Below are 17,937 nucleotides of genomic sequence, written 5' to 3'. Positions count from 1 at the left end.
TGGGAAGACTGACAGAGAGACAGAGACACTTCCCCATCTGTCCTTACAGTTTGTTTTGCTCCCCGTTGAAACCTGTCCTCAATGTTTAGAATATTAATTACCAATTTCTCCAACCACGCAATGCACACAGCCTCCTGGGAAACAGCAGGCCTGGGTAAAAAAAGAAAAGAAAAGAACATTATTTTGTAAATGCTGCTGTTTTATTTAATCAAGTCTGCTCTCCTTTCTTCCTTTTGGCCTCCGAGCACTTGGAGATTGCACAAACATAGTGGCATTTCTCGTTGACTTTACCCAGGGGGCCTCCACCACTCCTTAGAGAAGCCTGCCCTGCCCTTGGTCTGGCTGGGGCTGATGGGAGTTGTTAAGCATCTGGCGGGCACAAGGTTGGGGAAAGCTGGCTTAGGGCAAGAGATACTAGGGTGGGGAGAGGATTAGACATGCATTAGATGTGGGAAGCTCCAGAGCAAAACCAGAAAACCCAGAGCTGAGCAGATGGTGCTGGCAGCTCTTGAGTTACCAGCATTGCCCAGCTTGCCCAGACAATGCTGGGGAGGTCACGGGCTGCTCTGGAGGGCCCCTCCCCATCAACCCCTGCCATCTGCGCTGTGCTGCTAGCCTGGCACGCAAGGAGGCTGCTGCATTTCACACGCTTTCTTCTGACCCGTGGCAGGAATCTTTGCACAACCTGAAGATCCGAGATGGACCTGCCTGTGTGTGTTAGTGTTGCATTGGGAAGGTTGGGAATGTTTTTGTAGTTTCTGGCAGACCTTATCATAGGGGCAGCCAATGTGACGCCCTGCAGAAATTTTGGACTACAGCTCTTGTCATCCCCAGCTAGCAAGTCCAATGGTCGGAGATGATGGGCGTTGGAGAGAACAAAGTTGGCCTGCCCTGTCTTAAAATATGAATTCAGAGGTGTTGGGAATGCTCAGCAGTCTTTCCCCCTGGAAATATCTCTCCCCACCCCCACCCCGGCAACAATTTCAGAGGCTTCGGGGCTGGTTGTGACTATGCACTTTTAATAGGAGCCTCTTTCTCCATTCTGCATGGCATTCTCCTCTTTATTGATCTGCCTGAAAGGCAAAATAGAGCTCAAGAGGGAGAACTCCTTGCTTAAGCTGACCGTCCCCGCAGGGCTGCAGCTCGGAATTTGTGTCTCAACTGGTTCCCCGCTCCTTCTTCGCAGGCCATCTACAAAATGGTCTCGTCTGTGATGAAGATGCCTGAAGATGAGTCAACTCCTGAGAAGCGGACGGAGAAAATCTTCCGACAGATGGATACCAATAATGATGGTAAATGAAAGGAGAGAAAGATTAAGAGGCAACCATCATCCTTAAATCCAGAGCTCTTAGATGGAAAGGCAGGCATGCTGATTAAATATATCAGTTGGGGCGGGGGGGCGGGGAGAGTGACAGGAGGATGACCCACACAGTGATTTGGCAAAGCTGGAGGTCAAAAGTGGTGGGAGGCAGGGAAGGAAAGCCAAGACGCCTTCCTGCTGCAAGGACAGGTTTTAGCATCTGCTTTGCATGCAGAAGGTCCTAGGTTCAATCCCCAAACGCATCTCTGTGTAGGATTGGGGAATTCCCCCTGGTCTGAAGCCCTGGAGAAGGAAGATCTCTTCCTGCTAACTCAACTGCAAGGTGGTTGCCACTTGGGAACAACCAGTCTAGATGGTTTGGACAACAACTCCCATCAACCGATGCGAGTGCAGCTGTGAGATGGATGGATAGATGGATAGCTCTGGACCCTACATATACATATAATGCAGCAGCCTAAGGGAAGCTAAGCAGGTGCTCAGGTGTGGTCACTGGCTGACCTTGGAGTCTTGCCATGGGGAAGAGGTAGGGTAATAAACAGTAAAACAAGGGGAGAGGTGACAGGAAACCTCCATGTGCTCCTTGTGATGCTGAAAGATGAAAAGGTAGCCTGAAGAGAAAGGTTGTTAACTACGCACTGGGTTGGACAAATTGGACATGGCAAATCTTTGATCTCAGGGAATCCCATAAAAGGTGGGGCTTCTGGGAGTCCCATGCCACGCACAGGTGTGTGTCAGGTATGGGCCCTGATCCCTGGTCTGCCGCAACCAGTCCTGAGCCTGTGACGTTCTAGGCTCCCTTCTGGACGGCGTGTTCATTTTGCTCTCCCCTGTCTTTCCTCCCCAGGCAAACTGTCCCTGGAAGAGTTCATCAAGGGCGCAAAGAGTGATCCTTCCATTGTGAGGCTGCTGCAGTGTGACCCCAGCAGCGCCTCCCAGTTCTGAGCGCTCCCCGCCCTGTCTTCCCTGTGCAGCAGCAGCAGCAGCAGCAGCAGCGGCAGGACAAGGCGGCTTTCGGAAGCGGAGGCGGCACCACCACCACCACCTCACTTGGCTCACGGTCTCTCCCCTCCCCCAAGGAGGTGACCAGCTTCCCAGTTCTCCCCTTGGGGTAACGGACATGTCCCCAAGGAGGCAAACGGCACTGCCGACGTATTTCTGTCTTCTGACTCACAGGTTTCCTCTCTCCCCCTCCCCTGAACACTGTAGTTGTGTGTGAATGTGACACTGATGTGGGGGTGGGGGCTCCTGCATGGTCAGGACAGTGGCAGCAAGAAGGTGGAGCACACAGGCCAGCTCATTTCCTGAGGTGTTGGCATTTGGGTTTTGCAAACTGTTTTCCACACCTGACTGCTGCTTGTGATGCACTATAACTGTGACTGCATGTGTGTGTGTGTGTTTGTACGTCTTTAATTACAGGAGCAGAATATGCTGCCTGGGGTCCAGTTCAGCCTCCTGAGAACCTTGCACTGTCTCTTTCTGTAAAGCAAGCCCTCTAGGATTTGGGGCTGCCAAGGGAGACTCTTGGGAAACTGAATGAAATCTCAGAAGGAAGGAGGAGATGGTGGGGGGGGGGAGATGTTAAAAGATACGATGGGACAATGAGCAGGACTAGCAGTGGTCATTTGCTCAGTACTCTGTGTAGCTGTTGGCTTCTCGACCCTGGCTAGGAGAATATATTACGTATAGAACAGCCGTTGCGCACCTGGTTCCCACCAGATGTATCGGACTACAATTCCCATCAGCCCCAGCCAGCACCTGTTGGCTGGAGCTGTTGGGCGTTGTCACCCAATACATCCGGCAGGCACCAGGTTGGCACAGGCCAATGTAATATAAGCACAAATATACACGTTCGCATCATTTAGGAGCATCTCTTTCCAGTATAGAGCTAGTATTTTTCGCCTACACTACATGCAAACCCTGGTTGTTGTCTGATTCACATGGAGCAGTCTCACACTTTTCAAGGGTGCTTGAACGCAAACAATCCTGTCTCACTGAAAGGTGCTGGGCCTCGATGGCCTTCAGGGGCCCGCAGATCAACATAGAAAGAACCTGAGAAGGAATCACACATTGACAGCATGTAGGACAATTTATTTAGGTGGTTCATTCGTAACCCACACCTTCCTTGCGTGTTTGTTTCAGGAAGGACAGAGCGTCATCCTTGACCTCTGTTTCAAGCGCCACTGAAAGGAATAGCCCAAGCCCCCTTCCTTAAGCCTTCCCACATTTGTTGTCTCAGGGGGCACACCTTAGAGCACCTGGTGCAGTAGGGGAGAGCCCCTCCATCGGACCCTGAAAATCTGCAAGGGACTCCTCGGGTCTCAAGGCTGTCCATAGAGGAACAGCTACAGAAGCCAACCCCTCAACAGCCAAGGTTAAGCATTCACATCCCTTCAGCACTTTCACATGTCTGTAGTTTATTTATCAGTTTATTTATCAGTTTTATTTATATCCCATCTCCCTCTCTGAAAGATGTCCAAGGCAGTCAGTTATCAACATAAAAACACAACAATATCCAGTGTACAAAAATAATAATAATAAACCCCAGTCATACAACTCCAGTGCCTACCCCCATCCAATGGCCTGGGCAGATAAAAACGTCCTCAATTTCCTCTTGAGCACAACCAGTTAATCCTTCACCACCATCCTTGTAAAGTAGGACAATCTGTATTACAGATTGAAGGCTGTGAGAGAGCAATGACTCAGCTAAGACCACCGAATGGGTGTGAGATTTGACCCAGGGTATCCATATGCTCAGTTGGTTAAGAGTCTGGTGCTGATAATGCCAAGGTTGCAGGTTCAATCCCTGTTTGGGACAGCTGCATATTCCTGTGTTGCAGGGGGTTGGACTAGATGGACCTCAAGATTCCCTTCCAACTATACAATTTGATACACATGGATGGCTCAGATTCAGCTAGCACTAATAAGAGAGTACTGAGGCTTCAATAAACAGACACGTTGTCCATGTTGCATGTTTCACCATGTGGGGGCGCCAGGCCCCACACTGAGCTTCAGCGAGGCAGTCCCTGCTGCTGCATTGTGGGTGAGAGATCAGAAGCAGGCAGCTGGGCTACTACCTGTGCAGGCTGGCCAGATCTGGCTGCCTCCCTTCCCAGCCAAGAACCACATAGGGCTTGGCCACACAACCCATGGGTGTGTGCTTTGCAAATAAATAAATGGGAAACCTGGAACCAGGCAATCAAAATATGTTCCTTTGCATACATGTGCCTAGTGAACACCCACCCACATTTCTGCTTCTATGGAGTTGGGCTTTTATTTCTGCTCTTGGGGAGGGCAAGCAGGGAGTAACAATTACCAAGAGCTGAAAGTCCACGTTAAATGAAGGCTGGGGTTCTCAGGGTGTGGCTGCAGGAGACACCATGGGGAGAGGCAGCAGGTATGGTTTGCCCAGATGAATCCCAGCCTACCCACTAATGAATCAGTCTGCTCCCCCCAGACCACTCAACCCAATGGTCTTCCGGCTCTGGAATGCCTTTTTGTTAACCCACCCATCTCTAGAAGCATAGAGCATGCCCAGACAACAGTTTTAGACTCCACCTGCCACGTGTGCACTGAAGTCCATTCTTCCCTGCCCTGCTATTTCAGTGAGTATTTGCAATTGGTAGGGAGGGGGCTCAGTGGACATGGGCTTAGAACTTTAGCAGTAGGTTGGGATGCGTGGCAAGCAGGATTAACTGGGTGAGGAAATGTGAAGGCATCCCAGTCAAATACAGTGAATGGTACAGCCCACACAACTGTTTCTGAAATGGAGGGCGTCATCACAAGCTTGCTGTCCAGCTCTACTATCCAAGATGTGATGGAATGTTTTATGCCGTTCTGTGTGGATGAATAGTAGGAAGCTAAAATTGGGGGTTGGCATTCAGAGCAGCCCTGAGAGATAGTGCCCTTTGCAATTGACCCCAAGGCTGGAGAAGAAGCAGAAGGCGCTGTGAGGCAAGAGGAAATGGCCAGTGGGGCAGAAGGTGGTGAGGTTTGGCACCGTTTGCCATGGCCTCTGCCAACCTGGTGCACTCCAGATGTTTTGGACTACAACTCCCATCAGCTCCAGCTTCATGCAACCATATGATGCTGAGGCTGATGGAAGTTATAATCCAAAACATAGAGGGCACAAGGTTGGCAGAGACTGATGTACAACTTGTTTAGCCGATTAATTAGCTGCCTCTTAACTCATCAATGGTTAAATTAATGCATTAAATTTAAATTTCCCAAATCTTCAATGCAGATGGCCCTTCTAACATACTGAAGGCAGTGTCAGTTTAATTTACAATTTCACAAACAAATGCTACCAAATGCCTTCTTAGAAGGAAAAGGCCGTCTTCCATAGATCCGTTTCCACTGCCTTCTAAATTAATGCAAAATAGCTTCCAAGAATTTCAGTCCCTCCAGTCAAAATTTGTCCCCCCAATTAGTCCAAGGAAGCATTCGTTGATCAATGCCATGCCACCCACCACCCTCCTTCAAAGCGGGTTGTTTGCTCACGACAGAGCTCCAGTCCCCCTTTCTACCTCAGAAATGGCTGAGAGTATTGCCACCCCTCCGCTCTGGAGAAGAACCCAGCTCCACCCCATTGCAGAAGTGGAAGCATCCGTCCTTCATCCATCCATCACAGGAGTGCATGCAGGAAGCGGGAGGGGGAAGGGAACCACAGGCTTTGTTTGTTTTTAATAGCTTCAAAAATAAAAGGGTTTTTTTTGTCTCAGTGCAATGGCCCGCAGAGTCATTTCAGATGCTCACGGGAGCCACGTGGGCCCGGCAGCTCCCTTCCTTCTGGAGGAGAGGAGCGCTTGGGGTCGATTTCTCAGCACAAAGCACCAGAGTGCTAATCAGAGCAGTAAAAGGTTTGGGCCTCGAGGGAGGCCACTGTTCTCCCGCTTCTGGATCCCAGTTGCTAAGCTTTGGGCACCGCCCACTGCGGAGAGGAGCACGAGGGGCCACGTCCATGCAGACTGGAGCGAGGCTGGACCACGAAGCAGAGGAAGCCACCAGATGACACTGCAAGAGCAGCCGCAATCTGGGCAGCGGCAACAACTGGCCTCTAGAGCCGCGCCGTCTCCATGCGGTCCAACCTCAGGAGATTGTGGCCCTCGCAGCTTTCTCTGGTCTCAGGCATGACAATCTGCAGGGAGACCTATAAATCAAAAAGGCCGGAATTAACAATAGTCCAAATGCAGCAAAGCCACTTCAAGGTCATTTCTGTTTCTCAGAATTAACGTGTTGCTGTTTTTTAACCACACAAGGGAAATCTCACAGAAAACAATTGCTCACCGAGGGGGTAAATACTCAAGCTTGTCACATGAGGGAACAGTCATCACATGGCAAACTGGGCAAGGGGGCAGGAGGAGTTCATCAGATCAGGAAGCTCACTTGTCTTGACAGTTAACCAGTTGTTCATGGGTCGGGGGTGCAGTCTGTAGATAACAGACATCTAGATGATTGGACCACATTCCTTTGATTAAAACTTTAATGAGCGTTTGGAACAGATCCCATTGGCATTCATCAGAGTAAATATGGCAGCTAGGTCACCACAGATGTCTGTGATTTGCCACTATCTCGTATTCAAACAGCTCTTCTGGGGTCAGTTGAAGGTGCTTCCTTTTCTGCCACTGTTTCCCCATGCAAAAAGAGCTTTTAAGCCCTTTGCCTTGATTGCAGGGCAAGACTCACTCAGGACACCAGCTCCAGAATGATAGGGATACTTCTGCAAGATCTTGCAGGAACTTGGGACAGCACTGCAAGAGCGTCCCCAAAAAGGCCCACCAAGAGGGTCTTGTGCCGCCCCCGCCCCCTGGCAGCAAGACGGAAAGCTTAAAAACACTGCCATTCCTGCATTTCACTTGTGGGACTTCAGCCAGCTGACCTTCAACCATGTGTGCTTGAAATAATGCAATTTAAATGTGCATAAGATGCAGTTGTGCTAAATCAGTTGCTGGGAATCACAGCAGTCAGGCACTGCTTTGTGGGCTCCCCAGAAGAGGCAGGATGGGCCCTCTTTGGCCAGATCCAGCAGCCAGGCTCTTCTTATGTGCCAAATCAGGTCACAGTGTCACTGTCCGGGTGGTGTATATGGAGCTGGCACACAGACACACTGATGCACAAATGATAGAAAGGTTCTGTTATTGGCAGGTATATTGCAAATTAGGTACGGCCAGAATTAACAAGATGCAAATTTACCCAATGAGTTGCAAATTGCTAATTATTTGACACTGGCCAAATTATTCAGAGGTGGTTCAAAGGCCCCAGAGGGCTTGAATTTGAATATTTGACAAGATTCTGACAGGCGTAATTGGATCCAGAAGTTTCAGGGTCCCAGCTGCATCAGAGGAGAAGGCCAGCATTAAGAGCCTCGGCTGCCCTGCGGAATTGCTTTCAGTTTGCAGAGTAAAGGCTCTGCAGACCATTTGCCTACCATCTGAAGCTGCCACTGTTAACTCGGCGCCCTCTATATGTTCTGAATCTCAGCTTATCAGCTTTAGGCAGCACAGCCACCATCACTGGGGCTGATGGGGAACTGTAGTCCGAAACATCTGGAAGGCTTCCAAGCTGGCAAAGGCAAATGTGAAGAATGGAAGCAGGCAACTGACATAACCAGAGGGGCCGGTAGACTCCCAGCAGCCAACGAGGCTAGTGGGTTAGGGTTAGAATTGGTGGGGCCCAGCAAACCCTGGAGGGCCACAGATGTTCCCTGACACATTTATTTGCTTATTCATTGCATTTATTATACTGCCTTTCTGCCAAGGCACCCTGTGAGGTTAAAAGGGTTAAAACAAATGATATTACATATAAAGTTGGGTGGGGAAGGGGACAGTCCGGCTAGAGCAGTCCCCAACATGATCTTCACCTGCCTCCCTCAGTCTCAGATCTTAGATCCTGCCTCTAATTTATTTGTTTTATTACACAGGTGGGGCACCTCTGGCCCTCCAGATGCTACTGGACTGTCATCAGCCCACCTTAGCCAACAATCCAGCAACATCTGGAGGTGCAAGGAGCTATCAGAATTTGGGAGTGGTGGTTGAGTGGGGGAATCACAAAGCAAACCCTTCTGCAAAGTACATGATCAAAGGAGACAAGAACCTGAATCAGGAGGGTGGTGCAAGGAGATTTGTACCTTCTTCTTGCGTGTCCGCCTGTGACACAGCCTCAGATTCAGGAGCGCAAGGGTGATCAGGAAGCATCGGATGCTGAAGATGATCTCTATGGCATCCAGGAGGAAGGAGATGCTCCAAAGGACCAAAGCAGAGCTCTGTGGGGAGGGAGGAAAGAGGGCATGGGGGGGAGGCTTCACATTTTTGGAGTCAAAAGCCAATGCCTCATAGAACCATGAAGGCAGGACCTCTGGATCACCTAATGCAGCATTTGCAATCAACCCATGCAATCCAGAGCCAGAGTATATCACAATCCCACAAGGAAACGCCAGAGATGACCCAGCTAAGGTCTTGCATTAGCTGAATGAGTGTGCATGGACTCTAGAGACTGCTGCAAACTGCAGAGGATCCTCAGCAGGAAAAAGGAACAGCATTAAAGGGTCCCCAGAGGTTAAGAACTAAACCATGCTAGAACCCTAACGTTACACTAGAAGCCTTTTATAATCCCGCCCCCTCCATCTTAGCACCTCTCCTATTGCTTCTTCCAAGAGCTCCTTCATGGCAGGAGCCCACTTGGTAGACTTACATAGACCCGGGTGGGGTCAAAAGGGCACTCGTGTGCAATCTGGATGATATCCACGTTGGCAAAGGTGCAACGAGCCAGGAGGGATCGCCCGTTATTGATGAATGTGTAAACGATGGCGACGGCCAGCCCCACTGAGCAGAACAACGAGAGGAGGGCACTGCTGATGCTGAGGGAGAAAACCGCCCATCTCTGCAATGGAGAGAACACAGTGGTGGGTCTGCTGGTCAAATAGGCCAGGCACACATGCCTTGCTGCAGCAGAGAGCAAGGGGTCCAAATCCCACCCAAAGTGACCATGGGAAAGGACGCTCTAAGGTCGGGGTGCATCATCTGGGAGCTGAGCATAGAGCTCAGGTTTCTTGGACACCCACAAACTCCCAGGAACATGCAAAGTGTTTCTTTCACTGTTGTGTTTGGGCTCTGGTATCCCTTCATTCATTTATATATTTCTAAAGATTTGTGGACAGCTTAATCACCACTCTCTCAAAGCCAAATTGAAATGCCAGGCATTAAACGTGGCACACCTCAAAACCTGCAGCCTGGCTTCTATGCCCATCCCCTTCCCAAGCCAAGCATCCCCACACCGAAATTGGCACAGCCACCATCCCAGAAAGCGGGTCCCATCCCCCGTCCCCCCGCTCCTGGAGCAGCCCAAGAAGAAGTCAAATAGATTGCAAGGTAGCAATGTGGAAACCAATCGTTCTTGGGTGGGGCTCTTTACTCCCCCGATTCTTGAGCTGCAGCCAGTGAGGATATTTTACAACTTCTGAAGCTATCAAACTTTCCACGCCATCATCTCATCTCCTGGGTGGGGCAGGCAGCTGAGCTGACAGTAACTTAAGATAGGAGAGTACTTAGCTGGGGGTGGGTCTCATGAAAAAGAGGGTCTCCTGCCTGAAGGTCAAGGCTTGGATAAACAGCTGGGTGTAACTAAGAGCCTTGAAGGGCTCCTCCACTCAGAAACATGACCCGCCTCTTAAGGGAGATGCCTCTGCTCCAAGAGAGGGGTTTCTTACCAGTGATTTCCGGGATACATATCTGGAGAGCACAATTGCTGCTATTCCGCAGGATATTGTCTGCAAAGGGGTGACAGACGACAGGAAATAACACACCGCAAAGAGTTTTACAAGGTTACAAGCTGGGCTGTACGTGTGGGAAGCCAAATCCCCAAAATCCAAATGGTGCATTCAAGGGGCCATATGTGCGAATAAAGCACATTTGAGAACTTTGCACCATCTATTTGCACGTGGGGGACTAAAGAAGAGGGCAAAAAGGAGTGCTCCCCCAATTTTGGCTCTAGCCATTCCCACAGTAGACCAGAAGCCCCCAACCTCAAACAGAACACAGGTTCCCTACCTTAAAAGCACATAATTTCCCCCACCATAAGAGTGAACAGCAACCATTTATTTGTATGGAAGTGAGAAAAGGGGTTGATTCAGCTACACCATTGGCGGACTACACTGCAAGATACTACTACTACAACTTTTAATTGCTCTCTGCCAACCATACCCCAAACTGGAGCACATTTAGTTCATTTCCTAGAACTTCAAGGGCACCCTCTCTGCCTTTGCAGAGCTGGCCCTGAGAAGGCACGTCAGTCTTCCCTCCTCCAGCCAAGACCCTGCAAGGAAAGGCGTACCAAGATGGCAGAGATCACGGTCACAATGTTGGAGATGGCGTACTGCAGGGAAATGGTGTCATGCGGGTTGGCAATGTGCCGCAGCACCGTCCCATGGACCAGAGCGCTGGTGATGAAGTTTAGGTGGCCAATGACTATCAGGATGAGTCCTGTTTTCATCAAGAGCTTCTGGGCGCTGCTGGAGTCAAGGTGACCTGAAAGAGAGGAAGGCGAGGTCTTTCTTCCAGGACTGAGTCTGGCTCACAAGCCACTGTCTCACCTAGACGCAGAGCATGGAATGTTGCAAAGTAAAACAAAGCCAGAGGAAAATTATTATTTATTTCATCCTTATTGCCCTGCCCTTCCTCCCATTGGGAGCACAATAAAAACAAGCTAGTTAGAAATTTTAAAAACCTCCCCCTTTCCATGCCAGGCATCATGTCTCCCTCCCCACGCCAGTACTTACCCTTTCTCCAAACCAGGGGTCAGCAAATTTTTTATGCAGGGGGCCGGTCCACTGTCCCTCAGAGCTTGTGGAGGGCTGGATTATCTATCATCTATCTATCTATCTATCTATCTATCTATCTATCTATCTATCTATCATCTATCTATCTATCTATCATCTATTTATCTTTTAAAAAACCAAATTGCTATGCACACTGAGAGGGGGACAAGTAGTCCTCCTCCTCCACCACACACACTCACACAACCCAGCCACCTTCTTGGTTTGCTGCCTGCCTCATTCGCTGAAGGGTTGGCAGCGGTGGCACGTAATGGGCTTCCTCCCCGCCTAGAGAAAGCATCCGGCCCCCAGGCCTTAGTTTGCCGACCCCTGCTCTAAACTTTAGTTTAGAAAGTTCAGGTCCCAAACATCATAATCTTCCCACATAGGGAGGGAAATTTATTTCAGCTGCTTGATAGCTGCCTTTGTTGTCCTTTTCTGCCCCTTCCCCAATTCTCCAGTATCCCTTTTGAAAGGTCACAGAACTATATACATGGAAGACACCAAGTGTGGCTGTGCCACAGATTTGTATAAAAACATCACGTGAGTTGATGTAACGTGGCAGTTTTATGTTGATCCTTTCCTAAGAATCCCTAGAATGGAATTTCCCTTCCACACACCCCACCCCCAGGCTTCCATGTGCTACAACATTTTCACCAAGTTTTCCTGAAGTGATCCCAAGAGCTTGTTCCTGCTCGGTCACTGCCAGCTTAGACCTCCAAATAAGGTGAAATATATGTGAAACTGGATGTCGCTAAAGCCCATTGCTTTCTTCCTCTCCTTTCTCTGCAATGTTGTCATCTGCCAGAGGGCCAGAGCAATTGACAGTTTTTCCTTGCTCTGGCAAGCAGATAATGAGGCTTTCAAGATTTATTATCAACTTATTTTATTAAACCCTGTCCTTCCAAAGGAGCTCAGGGTGGCAAACACTTCAGTAATAAAAAAATACTTTTAAAAATAAATAAAAACATTTAATTGAAGCTGAATGTTGGAAGATTCAGGACAGATAAAAGACAGCTGTACTTCATGCAGCTCATAATTAAACCATGGAACTTGCTCCCACAGGAGGCAGGGATGGCCACAAACTTGGATGGCTTTAAAAGAAGATTAGTTAATTCATGGAGGAGAGGGGTCTCCATGGCTGTGCTCTGCCTCTACAGTCAGCAGCGTTATGCCTCTGAATATCAGCTGCTGGAAAGCACAGGAGAGGAGTGTTGCTGTTGCTCTCAGGTTCTGCTTGTGGACTTCCTATTGAGGATCTGGTCGGCCCCTGTGAGAACAGGATGCTGGACTAGATGGGCCATTGGCCTGATCCAGCAGGCTGTTCTTATGTTCTTGCCTTTTAAGCACAAACTGCTTAAAACAACTAAAACAATACTAAAAAAAATCTAAAAATTTAAGAACAGATGTGACAAAACCATGTGGTCTGGATATGTCCTCTGAAACGGGAGTTTTCAGCAGGCATCTAGAGGAGCACAGGAACGGCACTTCCCTAGTGTCAATATTTGATTTGTTAGTCACCTAAAACAGGGTAGTTCTCTAGGCAACCTACAATCAAGTTTTAAAATTACAAAATTGTTTTAAAATGGCCATGAATTTTTTAAAAACAAATCAATATATTAAACATGGAAACATCACCAACCTTCACAAGAAAACAAAGAGGTTTGTGAGAGCTTAGCATAGTGGAAGTCAAGAGAATGAGGAAACTAACCAAGTAGAGGCTGGGTACTGCTTCCCTTTTCTTTGACGGGGTTACAACTTCATGCCCAGGATGAGTTGTTTGCATTTCCAGTTAAATGCTAAATGCTCCATTTAAGCCGCTGAAGGTCTTTTGCTAAAGTTCAAGGTGTTTTACAAGTTGAGCCTACCAGTCAGAAGCTAGCACCCCTGTGTTTAAGGGAGTTTACTCCCAGGAAACCACACACAGCATTGCAGACTTGCTATAGAGCATAAAATAGCTAAATCCATGGATCAGCACAGCTGCTGCCTGCACTCCTTGGTGTGTGTGTGTGTGTGTGTGTGTGTGTGTGACTGCAGGAGGTGTCATGATGAGCTCCTGCTCTTGTACGAGAGTGGTACAGCCCACCAACCCAGTGCCATGGACTGGTGGGCAATCCAGATTCTGATCTGCCTTTGGTGGGAACTAGATGTGCAGGCAAGCAGATTTTTCTTAACGGTGACGAGGCAAGCCACACACCACAAGTTCAATGCACGGGGCTCAGGATTCCTCAAACTGTGGGCCTTGGGCCACTTTCAGGTGGACTGCAGCACCCCAGCCTGTTCAGGACCTCCTCACTTGCCCTGCCAGAGCCTTTGAGCTGGACCAAAGCCAGCCTCTCCTGCTGTGTAAAGGCGGTCCCTGGGAGACAGAGAAGTTCAAAGGGGAAGAAGAAAGGAAGGTCTCCTTCCTTGGAAAGGGTCAGAGGTGCTGAAGGAAACTAGAAAGCGAGAGAAAAGCCTAAGATTGAAAATGCTATTCTCATACAAATTTTCAGAGCACTTCACAGCTTAAAGCCAAACAAAGTGGGGTCCAGGACAAAAGCAGAATAAAACACAAGCTTTGGAAACAATAAAATCAATTCAACAACTTCCAAAACCAGCAAAAAAATTTTATCCAATATAAAAATGATAATCCATAAATGGTTGGGGGAAAGCCTTCCTAAATAACAAGATATTCAGTAGGTGCCTAAACATCAACACTCCAGGTGCCTGCCGGATTTCAGCTGGTCGTTTATTCCAGAGAGCTGGAACTCAGACACTAAAAGGCCTGTTTCTAGTACAGGCTAAATGCAACTCTGGGGCAAATGGCACTCTGAGTGGTGCCTCATCTGAGAAACACAGTTGCTGGGCAGCAATATAGTGGCGAGGAGGAAATAGATAGAAATAGAGAGAGTGGAAATAGAAAGAAAAGAGGTAAGAGGGGAAAGCTGTTATCGGAGGAAGAAACACATATAAAAGATCAAGGGAAGAAAGGCACTGGCAGAGAGGGGTTGTTTTGGGGGTAGGGATAAGGCACATGCTGAGTGTGGTAGGAAAATGAGTAAAAAATACTTTTACTAGTGTGGCAGACGCAAGGGCTATAGGGCTTTCCTGGTGGTGGCCCCATGCTTGTGGCCCCACCTTCCTACAGAAACTACGAAAGGCCCTTTCAACACTCACATTCAAAACAAGCTATGAGGGCCATTTTGTTCCCTTCTGCCTTTGTTTGACAACATTTTAATGCCAGTGATTCTGATTCTTATGTTTCTAACCCCTCTGCAAAGTATTTTAATTGTATCTCCTTTGATTGAACATCACCTTGGGAGGTCAAAGCCCTAAGTGATGGAATATAAATAAATACTTTAAATAAAGAGCTAAAACATTGCAGATTTAGTAGGCTCCTGATTTACAATGCCTGTGCTGTGTTTCAGCTGGAGTTACCACAGACATATACAATATCTCCTGAAAATCAAGATGAAAACAATTGGAGGGTAAACCATCTCCTTTTAAAGTATTCCAGGGAAGGAGGATCTTGCTTGCTCTGACCAACAGTCCCAACAGCTGCTGCCAGTCAATGCAGCCAGTACTGAGAAAGATGGACCAAGAGCCTGAGTCAGTACAAGACAGATTCCTGTGTTATGTTCTTATAGCTCAGTCGGTAAAGCCTTAAACTCTTAATCTCAGGGTTGTGGGTTCAAGCCCCATATTGGGCAAAACATTCCTGCATTGCATGGGGTTGAACTAGATGAGTCTCAAAATCCCTTCCAATTCTATAAATCTATTATTCCTGTTGGAGAGCCTGGGGTCCTGCAGATAATATTAGACTCCAACTCCTATCAGCATGGCCAGGGATGATGGGAGTTGTAGTCCAACAACTTATGTAGGGCTGCAGATTCCCTAGCCCTGGGTTACATGGACCAAAGGTCTGATGCAGGAGGCTATTGAATGGCTACATCTTGGACCGACTCTATGGTGACACCATGCTAACTCCCAGAAGCCTCAGCCAGGCAGATGGAAGCTTCTGGCAAAACAGTTTTTTAAAAATTCCTGTAAGGCCATAGAACAGGTTTTAGGGGACCCACTTTTTGCTGATTTATCACACTATTTGCTTTCTTATGGTGACTTTGTACTTTCATTATATGTTTGGAGAAGGACAGGACAGAAATGAGACTATAAATCAAGATACACAATGTACTACCACATGCAAAGATATATAAATTGTACCGAAAAATTACACCTTTTCTATTTCCAGCCCCACTGCATCTTTGCCCATTAACATTAATCTTGCCAGATTGCTGGTGTAGTGCCCAATATACAGAATGATAGACATTTCATTTACTGAAAAATGCTGGATATGGGGAGGGAAGGAGCAACACAATAGGTTAACAGTTACAAGAGTCAATAGTTAGGAAGGCAAGTTAACCTAACTCAGATGCAGGAACAAGTTTGGAATCATTCTCAATATTCCCCTGTGGTGCTTATCTGCACCTATACAGTATTTGCACTGTGTGCATACTTTATTGCTCTTTGGACTAGGGCACAGGGAAGGTCTCTCAGAGGCGTAACTGTAAGCTAGGCCAGTGTTTCCCAACCACTGTTCCGCGGCACACTAGTGTGCCGCGAGATGTTGCCTGGTGTGCCGCGAGATGTTGCCTGGAGGGAGGCGGGCGAGTCGGGCGGCGAGAGGCGGGGCGGCGGCGGCGAGGAGAGGCCACCCAGCGCAGGGCTCTCGCCGTCTGCCTGCCTGGCTGCCTGCGAGCTCGGCGGGCAGCGCCTCCGTCCGCAGCGCCCGCTTCGCGGCTCTCATTCCCTGCCCCTGCCAAAGCTCACCCAGCCAAGCCGCGCTCTCCTTCCTGCCTCGCTTTGCTGCCTCCTCCCACCCCCAAAGCTTGGAGGTTCCCCGGCAAGGGGGAGGGAAAAAAATTGAAACTTACACTTTCGTGCGTCCCTCCCGGCGTGACGCTGCGCGCTGACGTCACGGGGCTGTAATGGTGGTGTGCCTCGAGATTTTTTTCATCAAACAAGTGTGCCTTTGCCCAAAAAAGGTTGGGAAACACTGAGCTAGGCCAATGTTGTTCAATCTTGGGTGCCAAGACACTGTTGGACTCCCATCAGCCCCAGCCCCCAAAGCCAATGGGATGATATGAGTTGGCACTGAACAATATCTGGGAATCTAAGGTTGAAAAACCACTGGGTCGGGCTGTCAGGTGGCAGCTGGGAGTCCCCTGCCACAGCCTGACAAAAGGCACAACTTCCCTTCTAGAAAGGAAGTGAAGGAACCTCAGTGGCTGTTCGTGGGGCAAGATCCTCTTTACCACAACTGTGTTGCAGAACAGAAAGATGCAGAGCCACCTTCCACAGATCAAGGCAGAGAGACAGAGACAGAGAGAGGAAGTGGGGAGACAGACACCTTTTCAGAGGGAAAATTTCACACCATTGGATCAAGGGTTTATGAAGAACATTCAGGCATGTTGACTCAGGCTCCATAAGGAAGTCCCAGCAAGGTGGCATTTCCTTTGGAAAACAAGTCTGTGTCTTTAAAGATTAACCACTCGTTAAACAGCAAACAGCAATCAAGGTCATCTTCCTGCTAGAACATCCCAAAGTCTACAGGCTGCAAGTAGGGTTTTTGGGTGGGGGGAGGAAGGAGAAGGTAAAATTTTAAAGGACATTCAGCGTGCTAGTGGTTTAGACTCCCGTTTTTGCTCTTGCAGGTCAATGTTGTAACCGGTGTGGGCAGGTACTTCTCAAGAATCTGTTCTGGAAATCATCTTTGTAGACAGGTGATTTCCCAGGGCGCACAGTCTTCCTCCCTGTTTTCTTCACTTGTCAACATTTCACTTAAGAACCTTAGGCACAGGTGCCTGCCTTTTGGGCAGGGGGGGAATTATGAAAATTTGTAAAGTCTCATGTGTGTTGATGGTTCTAACTAAAGCTGTTTTTAAAGAACAAAAACCACCAAGAGCTTAAGAAGAAAATAGGAGTTCCATTTTTATTCTACTAGCCAGCCTTAGGCAAATCACTTTCTCAAACACTGTGCCTTGACCTCATATACTACTGAAACCCAGGATCCTTTTGGATGCCACAGAACAGCCTTCACCAACTTTGTGCCCTCCAGATGTTTTGGGCTGCAACTCCCATCAGTCCCAGGACCAGCACAGCCTTGCTGACTGACACTAATAGGAGCTGTAATCCACTAGCCAGAGGGTGACCAGGTTGGCTGCCATTGAAGACGCTGAGCCAAACCTCTTAAGCTGTGTTTGGTTGCATCGTGGGACACTTGGCACTGTTGCAAGGAAGCCTGAAGGTACTGACACCTTTCTAGGAAGGGAAGTACCAAGAGTCTGCCCTGCCCCGCTTGCCTTTGACTTTGGAGAGGAGCCAACTCACCCAGCCGACACATCTTTGCAGTTTGGGATCAGGCCATCAAAATACATGAGTTAAAGTCCTCTGTTCTCGTTGTCTCTGCAGAGCACCTGGGAGCTGGCCTTGTTGCAGCTGCAGCTGCCTTGGCACTTCTTGACCATCCACCTATTTCGCGCTTCTTCTGGTGCCGCCTGCCTCTCAGCATCAACCCTCCTCCTCCTCCTCCAGCCCTACAACTGCAATTTGAAATCAGCTCTTCCTGTTTGACCAGCTCTCCAGGCTCTAGAACAAAGGGCCAAACTCCACCTTCTCCTTCCCGCAGGAAATGTGATTCACCTCCCAAACCCCACCCACTCTGGAGTTCCTTGCTCCAGCCTTCCTGACTTGCTCCCCAGGTATGTCAGCTTGACTTGACATGCTCAGACTCCAGTGGCTTGTCTGATCTAAACTTCCCACCCTGCCCCCT

At 48.7% G+C, this 17,937-nt stretch overlaps 2 protein-coding genes across 3 annotated transcripts in view; one reads left to right on the top strand and one right to left on the bottom strand.

The window, feature by feature from the left end:
* HPCA (hippocalcin) overlaps positions 1-6,038 on the top strand; it is a 36,767-nt gene extending 30,729 nt beyond the window's left edge. Inside the window, exons 4-5 of the mRNA XM_081203938.1 lie at positions 1,187-1,292; positions 2,166-6,038. Coding sequence (XP_081060064.1) covers positions 1,187-1,292; positions 2,166-2,263 — 204 coding nt within the window. The 3' untranslated portion in view covers positions 2,264-6,038. The remainder of the gene's footprint in view (positions 1-1,186; positions 1,293-2,165) is intronic.
* Positions 5,983-17,759, bottom strand: TMEM54 (transmembrane protein 54). Of its 2 annotated transcripts, none has more exons than XM_081203937.1 (6): positions 17,496-17,759; positions 10,646-10,839; positions 10,023-10,082; positions 9,008-9,196; positions 8,411-8,579; positions 5,983-6,467 (listed from the first exon to the last, which is right to left on the bottom strand). In XM_081203937.1, the coding sequence occupies exons 1-6, from the start codon at positions 17,506-17,508 to the stop codon at positions 6,442-6,444; spliced, it is 651 nt and encodes a 216-aa protein (XP_081060063.1). In that variant the 5' UTR covers positions 17,509-17,759; the 3' UTR covers positions 5,983-6,441. The 2 variants fall into 2 exon arrangements, with proteins under 2 accessions (XP_081060063.1, XP_081060062.1); XM_081203936.1 differs by having other exon boundaries at positions 8,445-8,579; positions 17,496-17,756.
* Between the last annotated feature and the right edge of the window lie 178 nt (positions 17,760-17,937).

This window comes from Podarcis bocagei, assembly GCF_964188305.1.
Source record: "Podarcis bocagei genome assembly, chromosome: 7".
NCBI lineage: Eukaryota > Metazoa > Chordata > Lepidosauria > Squamata > Lacertidae > Podarcis > Podarcis bocagei.
The sequence above is the reverse complement of the archived record's forward strand: the minus strand, read 5'-3'. Positions and strand labels throughout refer to the sequence as shown.